General features: G+C 33.4%; 2 protein-coding genes across 3 annotated transcripts; both read left to right on the top strand.

Moving 5' to 3' along the window:
• Positions 1–90: 90 nt before the first annotated feature.
• Positions 91–16233, top strand: Cpsf160 (cleavage and polyadenylation specificity factor subunit 1). Of its 2 annotated transcripts, XM_085190800.1 has the most exons (31): positions 447–854; positions 928–1130; positions 1563–1783; positions 2164–2334; positions 2689–2852; positions 3339–3478; positions 3928–4038; positions 4170–4351; positions 4833–4974; positions 5526–5746; positions 6454–6661; positions 6810–6931; positions 7118–7256; positions 7633–7772; positions 8070–8183; positions 8568–8705; positions 9178–9366; positions 9858–10049; positions 10369–10522; positions 11025–11203; positions 11461–11627; positions 11960–12007; positions 12190–12336; positions 12758–12830; positions 13157–13309; positions 13785–13979; positions 14162–14276; positions 14633–14749; positions 15301–15430; positions 15531–15639; positions 16111–16233. In XM_085190800.1, the coding sequence occupies exons 2-31, from the start codon at positions 968–970 to the stop codon at positions 16189–16191; spliced, it is 4425 nt and encodes a 1474-aa protein (XP_085046926.1). In that variant the 5' UTR covers positions 447–854; positions 928–967; the 3' UTR covers positions 16192–16233. The 2 variants fall into 2 exon arrangements, with proteins under 2 accessions (XP_085046925.1, XP_085046926.1); XM_085190799.1 differs by having other exon boundaries at positions 91–1130.
• Positions 16234–18960: 2727 nt separating this feature from the next.
• Positions 18961–24346, top strand: LOC146535306 (uncharacterized). Its single transcript, XM_085190825.1, has 3 exons — positions 18961–19031; positions 20497–20619; positions 23668–24346. Exons 1-3 carry the CDS (start codon positions 19011–19013, stop codon positions 24145–24147), a joined length of 624 nt encoding a protein of 207 aa, XP_085046951.1. The 5' UTR covers positions 18961–19010; the 3' UTR covers positions 24148–24346.
• Positions 24347–24789: the final 443 nt, after the last annotated feature.

Consider the following 24789-nt stretch of genomic DNA (forward strand, 5'->3'; position numbering starts at 1 on the left):
TTATATTTATTGTATGATCGAGTCTTGTCCATATGACGCGTTAATTTGCGTGCTTTGAATCTCGTGATCGTAAGGTTCTAGAGGTCATACCTTGCATCCACGTGCAAGTGCGCGTTATGCAACCATATGTTAGGGGGTTCCAAAAGCATGATTAAGAAATGTTAAGAATTTTTTTAGTTTTTATAAGGACTAATAAAAAAACATACCAACGGTAAAGTTATTTTGTTATAAATTAAGATTTAGTTAATCAAAAGTAACTCTGAAAATTATACAAAGTATCAGAGGTCAGTTAAGACCCATTATTAAAGTTACACCAGTTGAAAATAGTAAGTCTATTCTGATTCATAACAGTCACAATGCATGGTGAAGATGGAGAACCGAGCTATTTATATTTAGAGAGTTTCTTTAAAATGTCATATCTTCGCAAAAACTTGGACACTAGTTTATTTTGAACTAGTACTTTGATATATACAATTACGACATCTTTGGTACCTATTCGTCATACTAATCGTATGAAGATATGTTTACTGATATGAGCACAGGACTTTAACGGTTCTTAGTTTTGCTGATATTGTCAATGATTGTTATTTATAGTCCATATATTATTACAAACAAGAAAAAACAATTTAATGTCTGCAACATTTTAACAATATATTATTTATCTACGGCACCAAGCGCTGTCTTTTATAAATATAAAATGTCTCTTAATAATCTGTGACAAGTGATGTTGTTATGGTATAACTGTCAAAAAGACGACATTAAATATTTGTGCTTGCACGAAAGCCATAAATAAAAATCTGAGCTGATATTTGTACTAAGTTTTATAATGAACCCTAACTAATAATTGACATAAAGTAATAAATACCATCATGTGATTGTAGAATATATTATAAATTAATAAAATTTGATTTAAATTTTTGTTTTAAGTTACTGTTTATATATAACCTAAAGTGCATTTGATAACAAAATGTATTCAATTTGTCGTCAAACACATCCTGCTACGGGGATAGAGCATGCTATTAGTTGTTGTTTCTTCAACAATGATGAGGTTTGCCTTGTGACCGCCGGCGCGAATATTATCAAAGTGTTTAGATTACTTCCCGATGGTCACACGAAAGAAGTCAATGCCGGTAAGATTTTTTTTTGAGCTTCATACACATACACATCAATAACGTTATTGATGTATCTAGCAGGGTTGGCTGAGACACTGTTCCTCATATTGCATTTTGAGTGGCGAAACTCAGCGCTTTGTCCTGTTACCAGAGCGACAAAATGAAAATAATTAAATCCCCTAATAGAAATTGAATCTAGGACGACGCGCTCAAATAACTACGTTATAATATTTAGCTTTTAATTTTATAATTCTAAAATTCAGTATTAAGTAATTACTGCCACTTTAAAACTTGATAAGAACAATATTCTTGTGCGTAAACTGAAATTGAGGCCAAAATTAAATATTTAGGTCAAGATAGGCCAAATGTGGAACATAACATTTAGTTAAATGTAGCACCTAATTAAATATACAGCATTAAAAAATATGTATATATGTTAATATATTTCAGCTGGTCAACCAATTCCGCCTAAAATGAAATTAGAATGCCTTGCCACATACACTCTATGGGGCAATGTGATGTCAATAGCGTCAGTAAAGTGCCCAAGTGCAGGCCGGGACCTGTTACTAGTGTCGTTTAAGGAAGCAAAGCTCTCAGTATTACAATATGATATACAGACAAACAATTTGATTACATTGAGTATGCATTACTTTGAAGAAGATGATATGAAGGTATGATTATTTAATTTTTAAGTTCTTCAATGGTTTGTAATTTTAGTAACAGTAATTTGTTAATATACTTTTTCTAGTTTGTATTTAGCCACTCTAGTAGACAAAATATGATGCAATTTAACAAAAAAATGCAAAATCTCAAAAAAAAGGATAAAATTTTTATTTAAATTTATATTTTCATTTCTTCGTTGTGGTGTCGAGGCAAAGCGCGGCGTTGCGTTCCATCACTCAACACGCAATGTCTCCAGATACCGGCGAAAAGTGGGGAACGGAGTGTCCTAATACTAGGTTCCCTCTGCCAGCCCTGCCGTGCGTCAGCGTGAAGCTGATTTAATTTGATTTTTTCTCTTGATTTAAAAAGTCTTTTATAATATTTCCAGGGTGGTTGGACGACACATCCCCACATTCCATGGATAAGAGTAGACCCAGAGTTTAGATGCGCAGTAATGTTGCTATATGGCAGAAAACTTGCAGTGTTGCCATTCAGAAAGGACATAACTTCTGAGGAGGGTGACCCTTTGGAATCTAAACCTTTGGATAGCAAGAAAAATGTAAGTTAAATCATATATGATGTTGATAGCATCATATAAGAGCACATTTACCAATTGAGATTAAAAAAAATAAAGCTTAAAATGATGGTAATATACATAAAAAATATAATTTAAAAATATTTTTCATATTTCTTATATTTTACTTTAATAGGGAATGAAGTATTTAATATTTTCAGTTTCTAGATTAGGTAACAAGATAAAGGCCAGCATTCAATTCCGTCACTCAACATGCAATGTTTCGAATATTCGGCCATGAGCATGGAACGGAGTGTTTTAACACTATATTTCTACTGCCTACCTGCTATATGCAGGATACAGCGTGAGTCGAAAATAAATATTTTTTTTTTTTCGTAGCAACCCACACAACAAATGAATCGAGCACCAACTCTAGCGTCCTATGTAATAGTACTAAAGGAGTTAGATGAGAAAATAGACAATATCCTAGATATACAGTTCTTGTATGGATATTATGAACCCACTTTGTTACTTTTGTATGAGCCTGTTAGGACTTTTGCTGGGTGAGTGCTATTTTTCTTTATTTAATGTAAGATCATAGTAATTACGAGTTCACTCATTGATTTTGGTTAAAGCTTTGATGTCAGTAGTTTTCCGTCATCACACATGTGGATGTCACATGACATGTGTCAGATCACACGTGTAGATATGAGACCACATGTGCATGTGTCAGATGAACTATAGCACGGAATTATTAACGATTTAATTATAAAGGATTCAAAATGACTTCAAATGTTTCATGTAATATTACACTAGGCTACTCATACTCATCTTCACTTGTGTCATTCTAAAACCTATATTACTGTAAAGTTATGTCTGTGCAGTAGTTTCTAGGAACAAACATCCATCCACACGAACTGTAGGATAAAATATTAACTAATAATAATTAATACATTCATAATAATGTTAATACAGTAAATGTGATAGGATGTTTCCTAAAATATTTTTCTGTCCACAATATGGCCCTAAATTTCCTTTCTTTTCGCCAGTCGTACAGCAGTACGCAGTGATACATGCGCTATGGCGGGTGTCTCTCTCAATATGAGCGCCCGTGTCCATCCCGTGATATGGGCAACGGGAGGGTTGCCCTTTGATTGTATACATGCTGTGCCCGTTATGAAGCCTTTAGGTAAGTTGATGTATCAGTTTTTATATGAAGATTGAGGCTACCGTGGTTGTGTGTTCGATTCCCACTGAATATGTGTCACTGAGGGGATGATGAATTATTTATTTAATATTTTAATTTCGTCGTTGACTTCTATCACTCCATAGGTAATGTTTGAGAAAGTTCAGTGGTGCGCGAGGAACGGTGTCTTGACACTATGTTCCCGCCGTCTATCGCCGTCTATAATCTCGATATAGAGCGTGAAAGTGATAATAGGCATTTTATTAATGAGGTCATGTTAAGTAAGTGATCGACGAAGAGACCAGGAAAATCTCCGAAATTTTAAACATTTTAAATTTCAAAATAAAATATAAATAACTATTAAAGTACTAATTATAGTTTTTAGTGTATACAGTGGGGTAGATTTATGGGTTGAATGTGTAAAGTTATTTTTTTTAAATATAATTTCCCAGGTGGATGTATTATAATGGCAGTGAATTCATTAATATACTTGAATCAATCAGTTCCGCCGTATGGAGTGTCTCTCAATAATGTAGCGACACATTCTACAAATTTTCCTTTACGTAAGTGTTTTTTTTAATTAAATGGTATTTTTAAAATTATGAATTGTGCTGAACATAGCTATTTTAAAATTACCACTTGTTTTCCCTTTTTGTTTTTGAGAGGGTTTTTAATTATCAATTATCATATCCAGGTATTCAAGAGGGTGTCTGTATAACACTCGACGGAGCTCGCGTGGCTCCGCTAGGTGAGACGCGGTTCACGCTGGCACTACGCGGTGGCCAACTCTACGTGCTGACTCTGCTCTCGGATTCCGTAAGGAGTGTTAGAAGTTTTCACTTGGACAGGGCTGCCGCTTCTGTGTTGACTTCTTGTGTGAGTTTTTATTTTATTTTATCATGATTAGACGTTTGAGGCTGTCGTGGCGCCGGTTCATAAATGTGTGACTGTTCGATTTCCACTCAATGCTGCGGTGCAATGCTGCGGTGCGGGAGCAGAGTGTCTTAATATTAGGTTCCCTCTGTTTGTCTGATATAACGTGAAGCCAAAAAAAAACAAAAAGTACTCATGTAATAGAAGAATATTTCCGTAGTTATGTAATAAAAGATGACTTCTTATTCCTCAGCTCTCGTCGCGGTAATTAATTTCATTTATTAGATTAAAACAAAAAATTAAAAGTTTTGAAACATTGTGAGATGTGAGATATCAAAAAATTTTTCAACACGCGGAAAATTTGATTTGGAAAATTTAGGTATTCGTCTAGGTTCCCACTGTCTACATCGATATATGCGGAGTACAGCGTGAAGATAAACTAAACGTGAAATAATATTTTTAAATTAAAGTATTTTTTATACAGATGTGTGTAATAGAAGAGGATTTCCTGTTCCTCGGCTCTCGTCTCGGTAACTCTCTATTACTGCGCGTAACGGAGAGAGAGAACAGGATGTTGTTCTCAGTGGACAAGCCGCTGGAGGACACGGTTGATCTTACTATGGATGGTAAGTGAATATAGCCCTAGGCCAGGACAGTCGCGGTGCAGGGGCAGAAGTAAAGGCGACAAGTAGTAGGTTCGATGCCACTCGAGTAAATAAATTTTTACTAGTGTCAATTCCTCGCTCTGGTAATCGAGGCAAAGCGCGGCGTTGAGTTCCGCACTCAATTCGGCGGAAAATGGGAGACGGAAGTGTCTTTATGAGAACAGAATGTCTTAACACAAGGTTTCCAGATTCTTTCTGCTTGCATACAACCTAAAAAAAATACCTTCGCAATTAATAATTAAATATTCGATCTTGATTTTTAATTGATTGCGTTTACAATCATGTCTGATTGTAAACGCAATGATCGTATATTCGATTCCATTAATATATTTTTTTACCCGCTCAGCTAAAACAAAAGACGACGTTAAGCTAAACCTCTCCGAACAATATAAACCGAGTGTCTTGATAATATGTTATATTATATATGTAAGCTTTAAAAAGTAAGGAAAAAAATATTAATTAAATATTATATATTTAATTTTTATTCTTTTCCATTGACAAAATATAAAAAGATAAGGACCAAAACAAAGAAGCGCAAAAAGAAAAAGAACCGCAGAAAGAAAAGGAAAAAGATAAAGAGAAAGAAACAGAACCGACGTCTAAAAAAAGAAGAATGGACACAATAAGCGATTGTGTTGCTACAAACGTTATTGATATAAGTGATAAAGATGAATTGGAAGTGTACGGATCTGACATAAGGACATCTACGCAGTTGACTAGTTACGTTTTTGAGGTAAGCGGGTTCGAATACTATTAAAGCAAGTATATTTTAACTGTTTCGATTTTGTTTAATTTAGTTGGATTTTGACTGTTTTTTTGCGAAGGTATTTAGGTAGGACAATATTAGGTAGAGAAGTGATTTTGGTTATATCGATTTTATACATGTAGGGAAAGTTGAGAATAAAAACAATAACAAATATACAGTAAATACTTTAATATTGCCTAACGATCATAGATATAAATGATTAAGATAAATTAGAACTGTGGGGTTCTATAGTTGCATTTTTTTTTGTTGGGGTTATATAGTTGCGTTTTTGAGGTAAGAGGGCCCGACTCTTTGTTTTTGAATTGATATTGTGTTGATTTTAATGTAGGTAAAGATAAAAATAATGAAGGTGGGACTAACTAACTAGATTTGTTATACTAATTGCTAACTGTTATAATATCAGTTACTTTATTGATTAAGTCAAATAATACTAAGAGATAAAAATTAATTTGATAACGATGTGGGTAAAAACTATATTATTATACTGTTCTTGATTAGCAAGTTAACTGACTACATAAAATAATAAATAAGTCTTCGCTCTGGTAACAAAATAATGTGTAACATTAAGTTCTGGTAATCAACACGCTAAAACCAAATTGTCTTAACACTAACCCTCTAATTATCCTGCTAAATGCGGGATATGACGTGAAGCTGATATTATTTTATATTTCCAGGTATGCGATTCGCTCCTAAACATATGTCCAATAGGTGACGTATCGATGGGAGAATTACAATTATTAACAGACACTGAGAATAATGAGGCAAAAAGGCCAGAATTGGCACTAGAACTGGTAGCCTGCAGTGGGAGGGGGAAAAATGGCGCACTAACGGTCTTACAGCGGTCTGTTAGACCCCAACTCGTTACAGCTTTTGATTTACCCGGTAAGTTAGCTAGTAGCGTTTTATTGTTTTTTTTTGTAGATATTTCGGAAGAGTTTTCTAAAAAAATATGTTTCTTTTCTAAATGTGGAATAACACTTTAAATATGTTAAAAAATACTTGTTTTAACATGTTTTTGATAATATGCTAGGTTGCATCGACATGTGGACGGTAATAGGCGAAACGGACAATGCGCAAAATACCCACAATACACATAAAGATATGGAGGGGACGCACGCGTATTTGATACTCACTCAAGAGGACTCTAGTATGGTGGGTTTATATGATGGAATTTACTTTGTGCTGTTTAACTTTTATTGTAGAAACTGTCAATAATTTCAGTCAGTCAGTCAGTTGTTTAACTTTTATTGTTGAACTGAATGTTTGATATTTGGCGTTACGATTTAGAAATGATGAATGATAATAATATATATAAAATAATATATATATTTTGTTCAGATTCTACAAACAGGTCAAGAAATAAATGAAGTGGACAATTCGGGTTTTATGACGAACGCTCCCACCATATTTGCGGGCAATTTGGGAAATAACAAGTTTATGGTGCAAGTCACCACCAACGCTATAAGGTTGATTAGAAGTGAGTTTTTATTATATTTTTTTATGAATAATGGGTTAGTTTCCAATTCAATAATAAATACATACATATAATGTACATACATATAATAAAACATAACGCTAAGATTTATTTTTTCAAACAGTTTAAATAAAAAAGAAAGTGTAGGGTTTATTAGTTCAAGTTTAGCTATAATAAATAAACCTATGTTTGGGATTAGGGGCTATTTAAAAGTGAAAAAATACAGACATTCAGTCTGTATTGCTCTCTTTTTTTAGTGTGTTTAATTATAAATGTCAATTATAAATGTCTAATTACACAGTAGTGTTTATACACTACAATATAGTAAATATTTGTCTATATAATATACAAATAACTAATACAATGTGTCTTTCCTCAGATGGCACCCAAATACAAACAATAACTTTGGAATGGACGGCTCGTTCTGCGTCCACAGCCGACCCCTACCTGTGCGTGGTGTCGACGTGCGGCCGCGCCATCGTGCTGGCGCTGCGGGACTTGAGGCCTAGGGATCCTAGTGTATGCTTACTTATTGATATTTAGAGATATTTTAGGGAATAAAGGCCAGTCGTCATGCAACTTTAAACGCGAAAGGTTTACATTCGATTATTTGATACAGGTTTGAGTCCCAGTCAGGTAATGAAATATTTAACATTTTCATTTTTAATATTTTTACTCTGGTTACAAGGCGTTGAGTTCCCCCACTCAACACACAATGCCTCCAAAATACAGTGTGAAGTGAAACATCGCCACAGCTGCCCCTGCGAAGGCCTCAAATTTTATTATAATTTTAATATATGTTTTGATATTTGACAGTCGGCCCGGCTAGCTCCCACCCGTCAAGCAGTACCGCACAGACCTACAATATTGAAGGCGGTGCCGTATAGAGACTTAAGCGGGCTATTTACTACAACCGATGAGAATTTACAAGTATGTATGTTTTATGGTTTTATATATAGTTGTGTATTATTAGTGAAATTCAATTCTATTAACAAATGACGTCGTAGATTGTCAGTGTAATAATAGTCAAAACTTTTAATAAAACAATGTAAACAAATTAGCAAAGACATACTTACTAAGTTATTTGATTTTCGCGATTATTAAACATTTTAAATGAAACCCTAACCAGAATCGGGTAGTGATCACGGACTATTGTAAAGTGTTCGAAACATTGGGTTTCCAAAAATGCTAAATATACACGATTAATTAATTAGTTATTTTATTTATTTTATTTTAATACTTTATTACAACATAATTGATAATTTATCTGGTCAAAGAGTAATACTTAATGATTTCTTTTTATTTAACTTTTAGGTAAAGGGCGAATTCACAGGTAAATCCAAAGGTAAAAATGTGAAAGCGGAAGGTTTCAAGCCCGATACAGTGTACGAGCTGAATGACGAAGATGAACTTTTGTATGGAGGAGATCAAACACCAGCGTCTATGGCCAGTGTGAGTATATACTCACACATAGAAACATAAAACATAGGTATGTATATACATACCTATGTTTTATGTTTCTATTATACGATTAAAACCAATCAAGTGCGAATAGGACTCGAACACCAAGGGTTCCGTTCCAATTTCATGATCCAAGATCCAAGTAAATATATTTCCCAATTTACATTGAACCACAAAAATAATTTAAAAAAAAATTGTTGCTTTATTCAATTTTGTGAAATTTATATATCGTTTCACGAGTTTGAAGCTAACAACAAGATTTTGTACCTTCACGCTTTATACCTCTGTGTTTTTGTGCCCTCATCTACTGTCATCAACTCGCATAAACATGCCTTACCTCTGTGATGTAATCCACAGTATCATAGATAGTGTTCTCAAAGCTCAAACGAGGCCCCCTGCCTCTTACCGTTCACTCTTCAAAAGAGTACTTATATATATACACATTCATACATGATTTCCACAGATAATGTTAGCAGAACAATCTCTTGCTCGAGCGTCGAACTCTCGCAGGGTGTCCCGGTGGTGGAGGAAGGCGGACCCTCGACCCACGTGGTGGTTGTTCGTGGTGAGAGACAACGGGAACTTGGAATTGTACTCGCTACCTGAGATGAGGCTGTCCATGTTGATTAGAGGATGTGTTAGTGGGGAACGGGTGAGTTTCTTTTTTTTTATTATTATTATTAAATTAAACACACCAGGAACATTGATGGTTGAAAAATACCTCCAATAATAAATTAGTTTAGCAAAGCAACAGGGGTCGCTTATCTTAAAATTTGTATCCCTTTATCGGCCTGTCTGTTTGTCTGTGCATTTGTTCACGCTAATCTCAGAATCGGCTTAACTTTTTCCCTATTGTGTTTCGGCAAACTTCAAAAAGAAATTATCAATATAAAGTATTTGGTTCAACCAAATTACTACAAAATTTAAAAAATATTTTTATTTAATTAGCCGAGACTTTAATTTTCAATGTATTGACATTGCCTTTAAAATGATAATGATCAACTAGTTGGTAGTTACTGTAGCATTTTCATTATTTTTGATGTTAGTCATAAAAATTGTATGGATAAAAAAATGTAAATACCTTTTTATAAATGTATTGTATACATTCTCTTATTATATTATATAAAGTAGCCATCATTGTAGATACTAGCGGACAGTCTGGAGTCGGTCCCCATACCTTCAGAATCGGAGGACGACTTGGGGGATGGCATGGGAGACGGCGCGGGGGACGCGGCGGTGGAGCGCCTGCGCGAGCTGCTCGTGGTGGGGCTCGGGCACAAGGGCTCCAGGGTGCTGATGCTGATGAGATGTGAGGACCAGCTCGTCATATACCAGGTGGGAGTGGGGGGGGGGGGGGTATGCATGTAGACACAGGCTACGGGGACATTCACAATCGGGGGACAGCATAATATTTATCAGAAATTCTATAGATCTCCTACTAACAAGGATCTATAGTACTTATTTATTTCTCTACACTTCACACTCACATTTATTAAGGGTATATTAGATTAAGCGTCCTTTTGCAAAAAATACATGATAACTGAATCTCTTTATAACAAAAGAGCTGCGTTGAATGCTATTATCTAATTTTCTGTTGCTTTAAATTTGCTTTATGACATTTAATAAAACAACATATTTAAATAATTAATTTCAGGCATACAAATACCCTCGAGGCAATCTTAAACTGCGTTTTTCCCGCATGTTCGTGTCTTTCCCGTTTGGATATAAAGGGGGGGTGGTCACTTCTTCCGATGACAGCTATGAAGCCGCTAATCTCAGAGAGGGGGTGCGACAGATGAGGTATTTTGGTATGTATATTATTAATTTATTTTTTAAACGCTAAAATGTGAGATCCGTATGTTGCAATGTATATGCAAAGTGGAGAATAAAGTGTCTTGACACTAAGTTTTCTTTGCTACATGTAAGATATAGTGTGAAGTGAAACTCAAAAAATTATATTATTAGAAAATTCATGTTAATTCATTCATTCACGCCGTGGCGTAAGCATACTGTATCCCGCACATAGTAGGATAGGGAACCTGGGAACCTAGTACTAAGACACTCCGTTCCCATTATGACACTTCCGTTCCCCACTTTCCTCCAAATTCTGAAGTCATGGCGTGTTGAGTGGCGGCAACGATGCGTTTTGCCCCGTTACCAGAGGTTCATAAGGCTTCACAGGTAATATTTAATTTTTCTTGGATCTCTTGGAACTGACCTCAACCTTAACCTTAGACAATTTAAAAGTTCTTGCAAAAGTCTATTTGAAAAATGAATATCTTGAATTTGTATTTTATTGTGCTTTTACAGGTAATGTAGGAGGTTACAATGGCGTCTTCATTTGTGGACACACGCCCTATATCCTTTTCTTAGGGGCTCGTGGAGAATTACGAGTGCATCCCCTATGCCCGGATGAAGGGTCGGTGTCATCCTTCGCGTCATTCAATAACACTAATTGTCCGCAGGGTTTCCTGTATTTTAATGCTAAAGTGAGTTTTTCATTGGACATTTACCATAGTATATTTAAATTATTTTTTTATAATTACGTTTTATTTAAATTATTCTTTAAACTTTTACTACATTATAGTTTCGAATTTGTTATTCTGGTTGGGTAGGGTTTTTATGATACGTTAAGGTCATTAGAATTCAAAGTAAATGACAAATTTTACCAAGTTTTCTACATTTTTTTTATTTCTAGGTATACAACAAATATAAACATAATTTAACCCCTAAATCCCATTTTCAGGGTTCTCTCCGTATCTCAGTTCTGCCGACCCACCTTTCATACGAGGCAGCGTGGGCGGTACGTAAAGTGCCCTTGCGTGAAAGCCCCCACGCAGTCACGTTTCACGCTGAATCAAGGACTTACTGTCTTGTCAGTTCGGTTTCTGTACCGGCTACTTCTTATTACAGGTAAAACCTGTTTCTTTTTTTAACATGCTTTATTTGGTAGAAAAAATTATTACTTATTTATCTACATGCTATATATTGTGTTAAACATGCTGTATATAGAACTCTAGTAAAGCCCCCATACAACCACATTTTATGCTAAATCGAGGATTTATTATTTTCAGTTTTAGTCTTTTACACAGAACTGAAAAAAAAAATCCTTACCTTATGGTCATACCATAATTTTGAAAAATTTTCCGCTCGGTATCGAGGACGTTATTGTAGTATGTTTATGACTGACACAGTGTTACAGACACAGTATAATAAATAAAGTATAAATATTACTTCATTTACAGGTTCAATGGGGAAGACAAAGAGAAATCTAGCGAGAATAAAGGAGACAGGTAAGTAAGCACAGAATACAATAATATAATAGAGATAAGTTCAAATTCAAAATATTATTTATTCAAATAAAATTTTGCAAGCACTAATCACAAGGCAAAGACAGATATAAATACAAATTGTAAAATATTCTTTGATAGCGATCATATCAGACGAGGCTTATATCTTTTGAATCTTTACCCAGGTTCCCCTATCCTCTAATGGAAAAGTTCTCCATAATGTTATTCTCGCCGGTCTCGTGGGAAGTGATACCGAACACACGTATAGAGTTCGACGAGTGGGAACATGTTACATGTTTGAAGAACGTGTCTTTGTCTTATGAAGGAACTAGGTGAGTTTAGTAAAGATTTTTAGAAGAAAATGTGAATTTGTGTGTTTGTGCGAAATGCGAAACAAAGAGCACGGAATACTGTTTCTATTTAAAATTAAATAAATACTTGCCAATTTCTTACCCTTACCTATGTTATATTTTAATACAACACAAGTATATAAAAATATTTCTTATAAAAATTTAAAAACTAATGGAGTTATAATTTACGTTACAAACGAATGTAATATTCTTTGCATACACAATAAAAATATAGTAATAGTAATAGAATACAGTACGGTTGACCAATCGACATCGACCTGAAGTCAGGTTTTCCGAACTTTTTCGCATTGTTTACTCGAGAAGGAAAATAATCAGATATAGTCAATAATCATTAGCCTGACTCATATTAATATTTTTTTATACTTTACCTGTTTTTTAACAGATCCGGTCTTCGCGGTTACATAGCGATCGGAACGAATTACAATTATGGTGAAGATATTACTTCCAGAGGTAGAGTAAGTATAATTTGAATAGTTTTATTTTTAAAAACATATTTAATTAATTTAATTTAGAAACATATATTGAGGCCGTCGTGGCGCGGAATCGTTACACACACATAATCGTTGTGGGATCGATTTCCATGAGGAGTCAAATATCTAATATTTTAATTTCTTCGCTGTAGTAATGAGGTAAACTTTAGTACTGACATCCGCGATTCAACACGCAATACCTCGAGAATTCAGTGGTAAGTAGGCAAGTAACACTAGGTTTCATTTCTACCTTGCTATGTGCGGGATACAGCGTGAAACCAAAAAATATAAACAATATATTTTTTTTGCAGATATTAATTTACGATATAATAGACGTAGTTCCTGAGCCCGGACAACCTTTAACTAAAAACAGATTTAAGGAAATATATGCTAAAGAACAAAAAGGACCAGTTACAGCTCTTACTCAAGTGCTAGGTTTTCTAATATCCGCTGTTGGACAGAAGGTAGATTGGAATCGTTTTGTTTTATTTTTGTAGGTTTTAGGGTTTCAAGTACCAAGTTACAAGGTACCTCAAGAGGAAAAAAACGGACCTCTTATAACTTCACTTTTGTGTCCTTCCGTCAAGACCTTATCTCGACTTCGGATGAAGGTATCAAGCTGAAATTAATACCAAATATTCTGGTCTCCATGGTACCGTAACGTGGAGCACAGAGAAAAATCAAGATTCTAAATCAACGCAATCAAAAGACACGAGCATTTATGTATACTTTTTGCTGCATTTTATATGAAATTCGCCGAACCACATCCGTCAATTTCAACTCAGATTCTATTCAAAATAACAAAATTGTCAAATTCATACTTTTTTAATGTGTACTAAAGAAATATTATATTAAATTACATGTAATTATTATGTTTATTATTACTTTTCAGACATTTGACTGTAAAGTTCTATAACCCACCATAACTTTTTTCCACAGATCTACATATGGCAGTTGAAAGATAACGAATTAGTGGGCGTGGCGTTCATAGACACTCAAATATACGTACATCGTATGTTAGCAGTTAAAAATTTAATTTTAGTAGGCGACGTGTACAAATCGGTGTCTTTATTACGTTATCAACATAAACAAAGGACGTTGTCACTTGTGTCACGGGATTTCAGAGCTGCCCAGGTATGTCTTTTCAGCTTCACGATGTATCCCGCATATAGCGGGGTAGGCATAGGGCATCTTTCTTGTAGCATGTTGTATCAATCTTTAAATATTTGTATAATAAAGTATTTTTTAAAATCGACAAAAAATAGAGTAAACAGGCTTACACTATTATCCGATGTATGTTTAATTAAACCTTTCAGATCTACGATATGGAGTTCATGGTGGACAACACGAGCCTCGGTTTCCTTGTTAGTGAAGCGGAAGGGAACTTTGCCCTTTTTATGTACCAGCCGCAGGCGAGAGAGAGCTATGGAGGTACGTACAGGGGGGAAGGAAGGGGATATGAGGAGGAAAAATATTTTCAAACATCATTCATCGATCGTATTGTACCGAGATAACTGTCGTGTAGTCGTGGCCCGGTGTCACAAGCGTGATACTTTGAACGCGACTGTTGAGGATTCAATCTTGTGATTCTCAAATATTGTTATATCAGATAACACTGTCTTTTCTTATCACTAAATTTATGTAGAACAACATGTATTATAATTTTAATTCAACTTCCTGTAATGAATAATTAAAGACAATAAATCACTGAATGATTGAATGAATGAAATGAACACAATTGAATGAATTCAAAATATATTATTAATCTAATCTCTTTATAATTCCAGGTCAACGGTTAATAAAGAAATGTGATTATCATTTGGGACAGCAAGTATACGCTATGTTCCGTATAGCTGCGCGTGCGCCGCCCTCCAATAAATTACAGCGACACGTCACTATGTTTAGTTAGTATCTATACAATAAATACAAGTCTGTCTGTGATGTCAAAATTACCGTGTTTTTAAAGTATATATTAGTTTTTATAAGATACTAAACAGATGATTTTAAAATAAATATTTTTTTCCCTTTATTATATGTACATAAAATCATATCCAACTTCCTACTGATATTATAAATGTGAAAATTTGCGAGAAAGGATGTTTGTTCCAGTTTCAAGCGAAAATTACGAAAGGAATTAATATGAAACATTACATTAATATAGCTTATACATTAGAATAACTAACATATAGGCTAAACATAGGCCCCTGCCACGACACGACTATTAATTATGAAATAATTTTATTTTAATTTTTTCGCTCTGGTTCCGGGGCAAAGCTCGGCGTTGAGTTCGACGACGACGACGACCACGTTGGACGCAATGCCTCCAGAATTGGGTGGAAAATGGAGAATGTAGTGTTCAGTGACTTAACACTAGGTTCCGTCTACTTACCCTGCTTTGAGCGGGATACATCGTGAAGCTGATATAATTTTTAATTATAAAACCTTTTTTTTACAGCAACACTGGATGGCGGTCTCGGTTATGTCTTTCCCGTATCAGAAAAAGTATATAGACGTTTATTAATGTTACAAAATGTTATGAATAATTATTGCTGTCATGTCGCCGGTTTAAATCCTAGGGCTTATCGGTAAGTTAACTTATAGTTTTATTTTTTGTTTCAGAATTTGTTTATGTTATTTATTTTAGTTTTAATAATATTAATTATGTCGTGTATTCTTGTTGTATAGTACATACAAATGTGCCCGTCGCCAAGTGGGCGGGGGCGCGGCGCGCGGTATACTGGACGGTGATCTCGTCACTTTGTACACTTGTATGTCGAATGCTGATCAAGTTGATGTGAGTATTATTATTTTTTTTTATCCCGAACATAGCAGGGTAGGTAAAGAGAACCCCCCCAACTTAGTGTTAAATATAACTTAATGTTAATTAAAACACTTCATTCCCCACTAAATATACCGAAGTAGTCAAGCCTTGCCATAAATATTGTTACATGGAAAAACAATAATTTTTATTGTACGTTACGTTTAATACATTAATATAAAGCTAGCACATATAAAGCTTATTCGAAGTAGTGGCCATTGATTTCAATACAGTCTTTTAACAATTGAGGCCAGTTATCAATAGCCGCATGCACTTTTTCTATGGGTAAATTCTTCAATGCCAATTGTATAAATGGTTTTAGGGACTCTAAATTTTCATGGCGTTTAGAGCAAGCAAGTTATTCTTGAGATTAATCAAAGATTCTCTATAGTTTTATAACATTAGTAGAAAGCTTATTTTTTAATTATGTTCTTATTATTATTTCAGATCGCAAAGAAAATCGGTACAAAAGTTGAGGAGATATTGGCGGATCTCTATGACATAGACAGACAGACTGCTCACTTCTAATTTTTAAGTCAATATGTGTAAATAAACTTATTTTTAATGTGATTTTTGTTTTATTCTATTACCGTTTTCCCAAACATCAGTAATTGTATTTATACTTTAGTGTACAACAAACAGATTATAATTATTTCATAATTTACTTTACGTGGCGCAGTAGCACAAGGTTGTGACAGTAACGCGACTGTTGTGGGTTCGATCCCCACTCGAAGAAACTAAATATTTATTTACATTTATATTTTCAATTCTTTGCTCTGGTGTCGAGGCAAAGAGCGACGTTGGGTACCGCCACTCAACACGCAATGCCTCCAGAATTTGGCAAAAAGTGGCGAATGGAGTGTTTTAACACTAGATTTCTCTGCCTACCCTGCTAACTTTATTTCATTCCAATTCATCCATAATTACCACGCTTAAACGCATGTCCACGTTAATAACGAAAATTCTTGAGAAAGAAAGTAATTTACTTTTTTGTAAGAAAACATTTAATATTTTTACATTTTATAATGCCTTGTTTCCTTTCATTCATTTAGATAATATATATAGATAATAATTTTCTATACAAACGTACAGACAGGCACTTCAATTGTTTATCTTCCTGATTCAGATCAAATCTACAATTGTTAGGTACTCTACAACCGCTGTGTACGGTTAGCAGAAAAAATATTTTTGTTATAATTTTTGTTCACGTCGCTTAGTTCCACCACTTAACACGTAATGTCTTTAAAATTAGGTAGAAAGTACTGCTGCTACCGTCCCTTGAAGCAATCCAAAGATACGAGATACATATTTTTTAGAGATTTAGTACGAAATTTGCCGCGTAATTTCAACCGAAAAACCGGCACTAAATGAAAACATACAACATTAATCAAAACATCAATACAAAAGGAAGCGAACTCACACTCGTCGCATTTATATTTACAATTGTGTCCTTGCGCTACGAAGACCTTTATTGAATTGAATTTTCAACTAAAAATGAATTTTCATCTAAGAATAAATTTTCAACTAAGAATGACTTTAATGAAAAACTTTAGCTATAATATAAAGGGCAAGCAAAACTGCGTCTAAAAAAATATACTCGCAAATAAATACAAAAATAATTATTTATATGTAAATAATTTTTCTGTCAACACTACTTCCATACATTCAGTTAGCTTAGTTCCGGTAAAAGTACCTGCGTCTTATGTAAAGAGCATTAAGGTTGTTTTGTTTTTGTTGCGAATTACTAATGGACGTGTAATGGTTATGTAACTTGTAGTTACAGACTGTAAACATTGCAGGACTTTAGTGTGAAAGGAAATTATTAAAAAAAGAGAAAAATATCTGGGCCATCGTAGCACAGTGGCACAGCAAATAAAGGTAACAGTTGTGAGTTCGATTCTCTCTCGGAGGAATGAATAATTTATACATAATACATACTCCACACATTCATTGGAATTGAATTTGAAATTACTGTCATAACAACGGTTATTAAAGTTAATTGGTGATTATGTTTTTCCTACAAAATAAGTACATATTTACTTAATGCTAGATTTCTAAAACACCACTATAATTTGGCTGATTCGTCTCGAAAAATCAACTAAGCCCCATTATATACGCTTCAAATTAGATTTTATATAATGTTCATGTTACGAAATTACTAAGTATGGTATCATTATAGCTTCTTCGATACAGTTATTAAAGACCATTTTTTTAAATATAAATAATTATATTAATACCATCTGTAATACTACAAGGCTGCTTAGGAGGATGTCTTCTTCACAGGCAGTCACATAGTACCCCTCAGGGACAGAGTACCCTCTTCCCTTCCCCCTCCTGGTGTCGCTGTAATAGCTAATAGGGCTAACAGCATTAACCTCATAATTGAAAAAAAACGGCCAATTTTCGAGACATTGTGTGTTGAGTGGCGAAACTAAACGCCGCGGTTTGTTTTATCAGACCAAAAAATAAATGTAATTAATGACATACTTTATTTTCCTTGCCGACCGACAATAATGAACTCATTTCATTTTCACTCGACTGTTGTGGGTTTGATTCCTATTCGGGTATATGTTTACAAACAAACGTCCTCAAAGCTAAAGCTATAGTTATATTAGTTCTAATAACTTCCGATACATTGATCATTAACATACGCTATTGCTTAGCGTACATATTATCTATAATACAATATTATAAGGTACTAAGTAGTATCGATGATGTAATATCCTCTTTCTAAGTGTCTAGGTAATAAATATCTTTATTGACATTTTTTCATCATATCCTATAGAATTTATTGAAAGAAAAGCGGAGAATTTTGACTCTTCATTTTTCTCCTTTAGAGGTGTAATATGAGGATGATATGTTATTATTTTTTTCAGTTTTACGTTGTATTCCTTGCACAGGGAACTTGGAAACCTAGCTTTAGGGCAAACCGTTCTCATTAAGACGATTCTGTTCTCCACTTTCCGCCGAATTCTGGAGGCAATGCGAGGCAAAGCGGGAAGCAAAGTGGAGAAGAAACTGTCTTAACACCAGGTTCCCTCTGCCTACCCTGCTAAGTGCGGAATACAGCATGAAACTGAATTTTGTGTTTAAATAAAAAAAGAAAATACAATTTTCTTTTTAATCTAAACAAATATTACAAAATAGTATTAAAAATAATAAATTTTACAAATTAATATATAATTAAACAAAACCAATTTCCATATCCCACACAAAAAAGGAATATACAGCTCAAGCGATGGTAGTATATAATAAAAAAAGGTAAAAAAACTAAAACCTGTCACCGACTATAAAAGAGCGGCCGACGTTGCATTGCTATCAGTCTTTCAATTCTGAACCAATCAGAAATGTGTTCTCTAAGGATTTGTGTGAGTGATACAGTTAGTTAGTTAGTTTTAGTGTAGTGTTTACTATAGAAGTGCAGTCAGTGTGTGGGTTCGATTCCCATAAAAAAAATATTGAAATATTGATTTTTTTTTATTGTCTGTATTTTTTTGTTGATAGTCACTATAGTGGCACAATTGTAAATATTTATTAAAATTATCTGTTTTTTTTTACTAAAATCTATTCTTATAATAAAATCGTAAAGGATCGGTCTGAAGATGGAACATACATCAGAACAAAAATATTGGTGGCATTTAATAACCAAAACCAATGATCTATAACATTCTTCTGTCTGTATGTCTGTTTGTCTGTGCGTTGGTTCACGCTAATCTCAGAAACGCCTTCACTGATTTCATTGCAGCGTTCCCTAGTTGTATTTTGGCAAGCTTCAACATATTTAATTATATATTCACAGTTTTAACATATAGTGTTTATTTAATTTAAATTGTTTATACGTTAAAAATGTATATTAATTTATAGAATTTTGGTCGAAAAAATTGGTGTAGGTAAATAATTGTTTTATTGAATTGGTTGAAAATTTAGTTTTTAATGTACAAATAGTTTTGTTTCAATCGGCTTATAAATAAAAAAATAATATTGCTAAAAATAATTGTTTGACTTGAGTGCGGTTTATAAATAAGGGCCTTAGTTGATACCATTAGACCAGGTAAAGCCGCATGCAAAGTAGTAGAATACAAAAACATTTTAGCAAACATGTATGTACATGCTGTATAACACAACATGGACATGTAGGTACAGTGTCTGTCGACAGGAGTTAGTATAGTACGGTCGACGTGTTGTGGCCACACTGAAGTTAGCTGTAGATGATTGACGAATTTGATTATAAAATTTTGATTACTGTTAATTATTTTCTTCCCGAGTGACCAATACGCAAAAGTTCAGTAAACTTAAGTTCAGGGCGGCCACAACTCGGCAACCGTACTGCAAATCAGTGTTGTGTTTAATCTCGCATTTCCGCTGACCTCGCCGGTACGACGCGCGCCGGATATCCGGCGAACTGTGAAAAGCTTTAGAAAATTACCCACTTTATTATTATTATTATTATGTGTATTATATTTGTTTATTATTTATTATTTTAGATTAGATTATTAAAGATTCGGTGCTAAGTTTCCTTTGTTTTCTTAATGTTTCTATTTATATAGGGATAGTTAAAGTTTTAAATAAAATAGGAACACCTTGACGTTATATAGAATTTAATTGAAATAACATCGTTCATTTGGTGTGAGATTTTTAATTTTTTTAAATATTTTTTTTAAATTGTTGGACGCAATCAAAATGTCTAAATAATCTTTTTGCTTACATCGATATACTTAAAAAAATAGGTAGGTTAGGGATTCCCCTGCGTACCGTGCTGTATAGGGAGGGATACAGCGTAAAGTTGATTTTTTTTTTCTGAATAAAATTATTTGACTTTGACTTTAATTATAGGTGTTGGCAGCTGTAGTGATGTCATCACTGGCTCATCCACAACATGAATTACAACAACAACAACATCAATGGATGCCATACGACAATAACTTACAACAGTATTTACAACAATATGATCAACAGGTAAATATTTTAGAATTAAAAAATATATATTTGTTTTCTCTGTATTAACTATAGTAGCTAAATTTTGTTTTATATATTTAGTTAAAAATGCAATGAGACAGTCGTGATGCAGTCGGGCAGGGTCAGACTGTAAGCGCGATAAAAGCTAAAACAACGTAATAAAATAGAAGATAAATATAATTTTAATTTAAGCAAAACAAATAAAATGCTACCTACTATTATTAATTAAAAATGTACAAATAATATGAGTGGTCCATTATTAATATCGAATCTAACAATTATTACAAAGTTAATAGCTTTTAAATTTCTAAAGCTTTTAACACAAATGTCGATTAAAGTTGCTTAATTGACTCTATATTAATGAATAGAATGTGGATATAAAATTAGTAAAGGTTCCTTTGTTAAACAATATTAAGTAAATTTAGCTTTATCTTGCTAGATTTGTACCAGTTTAGGGCTAGTAAAATACTTGACTTTTTATGCCTTTGCGTAGAGACGTCTCCTCTGGCCGTTCTCTACTGCTTTTATCATGGAGAGAATTCTGGAGAACTATATTGATCTGTACCTGCCGCCTAATTTTCTAATCGCACAGTACGTCTCAGGCTTAAATACCATCTCCATCAACTCATCTTCACTCAACAGGCAACGTCTCAAAAATTGGATGTAGCGTGGGGAATATTAGGTTCCCTATGCATACCCTGCTATATGCGACATGTAATGTGAAACTAAAGAAAAATTTTGTGAATAAAAAAAACATCATCAATTAAAATAACAACTATAGATAATTATGATTTATAGGTAGATATACTAAAGTAAAATTAACTAAAGAATCGATACAAAATGACAGAATAGCTTACCCAGTAATAGCCTATAATTTGGTATCGAACTAAATGAATTACGTGAAACCTAATACAATACGACAATGGGACTTGATTTAGAGGGACATAGCAAATGTTCTAAGAAATAAAGTATCTCACTAAAAAGATTCCTGTAAAAAACCAGCCAAGTCTCGATTAAGCTGTCTTTCTATGTAAAAATTAATGAAATCTCTAGGTAAAGCCGGTAGTCAAGTCTAAGGTTTATTATTGCGTTTTTTTTTATTAATGTAGTTAAATTTTAATATTTTGAATTTGAGTTTGAATATATATCTGATTTTCTTAAATATTAATAAAACCGGTGAATGGTAAAACGTTCAACCGTAAAGACGCTATTTCTACATAGAAATCACATTACGATACGTAACTGAAAAATACTGATATTTTAGCGAAATGAAAACGTGCCTCATAAAGTGGGTTGCGGCGGGCGAAGCTGTAAAATTATGTTATTATGAGCTACAGGTGCTTTACATACCAAAGTTATTTTTATTTTTAAGAAGGAAATTGGTTAATGCCTTCGTGTAGGTACACTGTATATGTTTTTAATATAAAATATTGTTGAAAAATATTGTTCTTCGCTCTGGTAACAAGGCAAAGTTGAGTTCTACCATTTAGCACGCAATTCCTCAAGAATTCACCTGAAAATAAGGAAGTGTCTGAAAATAGGCGCGGAGTGTCTAAACACTAGGTTCCCAGGTTCCCTCTGATACAGTGTGAAGTTTAAAAATATATTTATTTAATAATTACTCTATAGAATCGAACTTTAATTACATTTACGGTTCGCAAAAATTTTCATTTTCTATAATTCGAAATTCTCATTATCTATTACCTGAAGTAAAACATAAAGTAAAAATGTTGTCTTAAAAATAACCAAACGCTCCAATCTATTACTTCTGAAAAGAAACAGACTTTGTTTAACGTCGAGAATGAAAGGTGTATTGAAAGTATAATTTCTTTTTGTTGTAGTATTGTATTGATTTGGCTATGACGTACATACAGTCGTACAGTCGTAGAGTCGTCTATTATAAAATTATATATTTATAATTTTGAATTCTTGTCACACAATAGACTAATATAGAATATTTTTTAGTTTGGTAAATGATATGGTTTTATTAAATTATATTATGTTATTTTACCTACGTAGGTTATAATAAGTGTCTAAAAACTTAGTAGTAATCTGGTAACAATATAAAGCGCAGCGTTGAGTTCCGTCACTTAACACGCGAAATCTTGAAAATTAGGCGTTCCGTGGTGGACGGAGTGTTTTAACACTAAGTTCCCTTTGCCTATCCTGCTTAACGGGAAAAGCCGTGGAACTGCTTCGTTAGACAGATATGTAAAAAATTATGATACTTGTAAAAGTTCCAACTTAATTAAGTAAATTCATAATAAATTACTCAATTAGAGTTTTTTTTACCATCAAAAACGATTCACACATTTCAAAATTAGAAATACACATACATATATATGTGTCATTGCAAATAGTTTTAATAAATAATTTATAACATACAAATTGATACTTCAAATTCACTCACAATCTATATACATATATCTCCTATATTTTTCAATAACCAATAACCTTTACTTTTTCACGTAACGCGTAACCCATTCATTAGACACAATAAGACCCAGTGAACTAAAAACCTTTCTCTACTGATGATATAACACGTTTCAAATATAACTGTTCCAATAAAAAAGAACAAGTTAAATATTTAGTGCCTCCAACTAACCGTTATGCGGAACTTACGCTTTTTTAACCTGTTGTAGAATAAAAAAGTTAAATTTAACTTCACGCTGAACACTGTTGGTCTAATGATTTCTTTTTATTTTACTTTTGAACTAGCGATAAGATTTCTTTCCGTTTTCTTACGTAAGGCGTTCTTAATGGAATCAATATAATGGAAGATAAATTAGAATTTTTTTCTTTTTTATAGATTTTTTAATATGATAGTTTTTTATAGTAGGATGAGTAGTTTTGCCTAGTAAGTTTAAAATATACGAGCAAATATTTATATTGAAATTAAAACTGGTCTATTTAATGTAAACGCTAGGACGATAATGAAATACTAAAAAAAAAAATTTTTTATACAGAATCGATATCGATGTATATTGATGAAGATGTTTATTTTTCATATACTCAAATAACATCTCTTAAAAAAACTTATTATTGCAGTTACAACCAAGCGAGTACTCCGGTGGTTACGACTTCAGCGGCGGTGAATCATCAGATCATGGGGATTTCGGCCACAGTTTCGGAGGACACGACTTAAAATCCCATTCATATCCCGTACACCAACACATAGAGGAAGAAAATCCCGAACCCATCAAACATTATAAAGAAATTGTTGTCCCCGTCCCCAAAAATGTTGAATTTAAAGTTCACCAGCCTGTACTTATACCTGTACCTCATCCCGTTCCTATCCAAGTTCCTGTCCCAAAAGCGGTAGTCATCCCAATTATTAAGGAAGTATCTATACCAGTTGAGAAGTCTGTTCCCTACCCGGTGGAGAAAGTAGTCCATGTTCCTAGGATCAAGGAAGTGCCTTTTGAAGTGATCAAGCACATCATCGTACCCGTGGAGAAACCAGTGCCTTTTAAAGTTCCAGTTTACGAAACCATTATTCACACTAAAAAGGGATCTCATAAGATTTAATTTGCAATTATTTCGCCCAAAATTTCTCGGTTACTATGAATTATTTCTTTCAATTTAATAAGAAATTTCTTTATAAATCTATACAATATAGATAATTTTGCTTATATTTTTTATCCTCCCGCCGTTGGAAGTTATAATTTATCGTTTTTGTTGTTATTTGTTGTTGTGTTTGCTAATATTGTTAATTGTTGTTGTTGCGTGTCTGTGTTGTAAATATTGTTAATTATTTATAAGTGTTATAATAAAACTTTTATATAACAAAATATATTTTTTTATTTAATAATAATTTACTCATTAAGATGATTTTTTTGTTCATAAATATAGGCTGTATTGATTTCAGTAACCTAAATACCTAAGGCCCTAAGAAAATTACAGTACGGTCGATGTGTCGTGGCGACTATAAATTTAGGCTTTCTGAACTTTTGCACATTGTTTACTAGTAAAAAAAAATATCAACATTAAATCCAAAAATCCAATCTGCATAGCCATCTACAGCTAACTTCAGGGCGACCACCCTCGTCGACTGCTGTGCAGCATGTGCTAGCACAGAATGGGTAGTAAATTGAAGCAGCATTACAAGTGTCATCAACTACAACTAGTTAGCTATAAGTCAATTATAAAAGAAATAAAAGTTAAAGAAAT

Source organism: Heliconius melpomene, chromosome 10 (genome assembly GCF_056956725.1).
Source record: "Heliconius melpomene rosina isolate 202511_hmr_F chromosome 10, ASM5695672v1, whole genome shotgun sequence".
Lineage (NCBI taxonomy): Eukaryota > Metazoa > Arthropoda > Insecta > Lepidoptera > Nymphalidae > Heliconius > Heliconius melpomene.

Coding starts and splice junctions, on each gene's coding strand:
- Cpsf160 (XM_085190799.1), top strand. CDS start 968: ATGTATTCAATTTGTCGTCAAACACATCCTGCTACGGGGATAGAGCAT. Junction 2,335..2,688: donor CTTTGGATAGCAAGAAAAAT/GTAAGTTAAATC, acceptor TTTTTTTCGTAG/CAACCCACACAACAAATGAA. Junction 4,039..4,169: donor TTCTACAAATTTTCCTTTAC/GTAAGTGTTTTT, acceptor TATCATATCCAG/GTATTCAAGAGGGTGTCTGT.
- LOC146535306 (XM_085190825.1), top strand. CDS start 19,011: ATGTGTTCTCTAAGGATTTGT. Junction 19,032..20,496: donor TGTGTTCTCTAAGGATTTGT/GTGAGTGATACA, acceptor CTTTAATTATAG/GTGTTGGCAGCTGTAGTGAT. Junction 20,620..23,667: donor TACAACAATATGATCAACAG/GTAAATATTTTA, acceptor TTATTATTGCAG/TTACAACCAAGCGAGTACTC.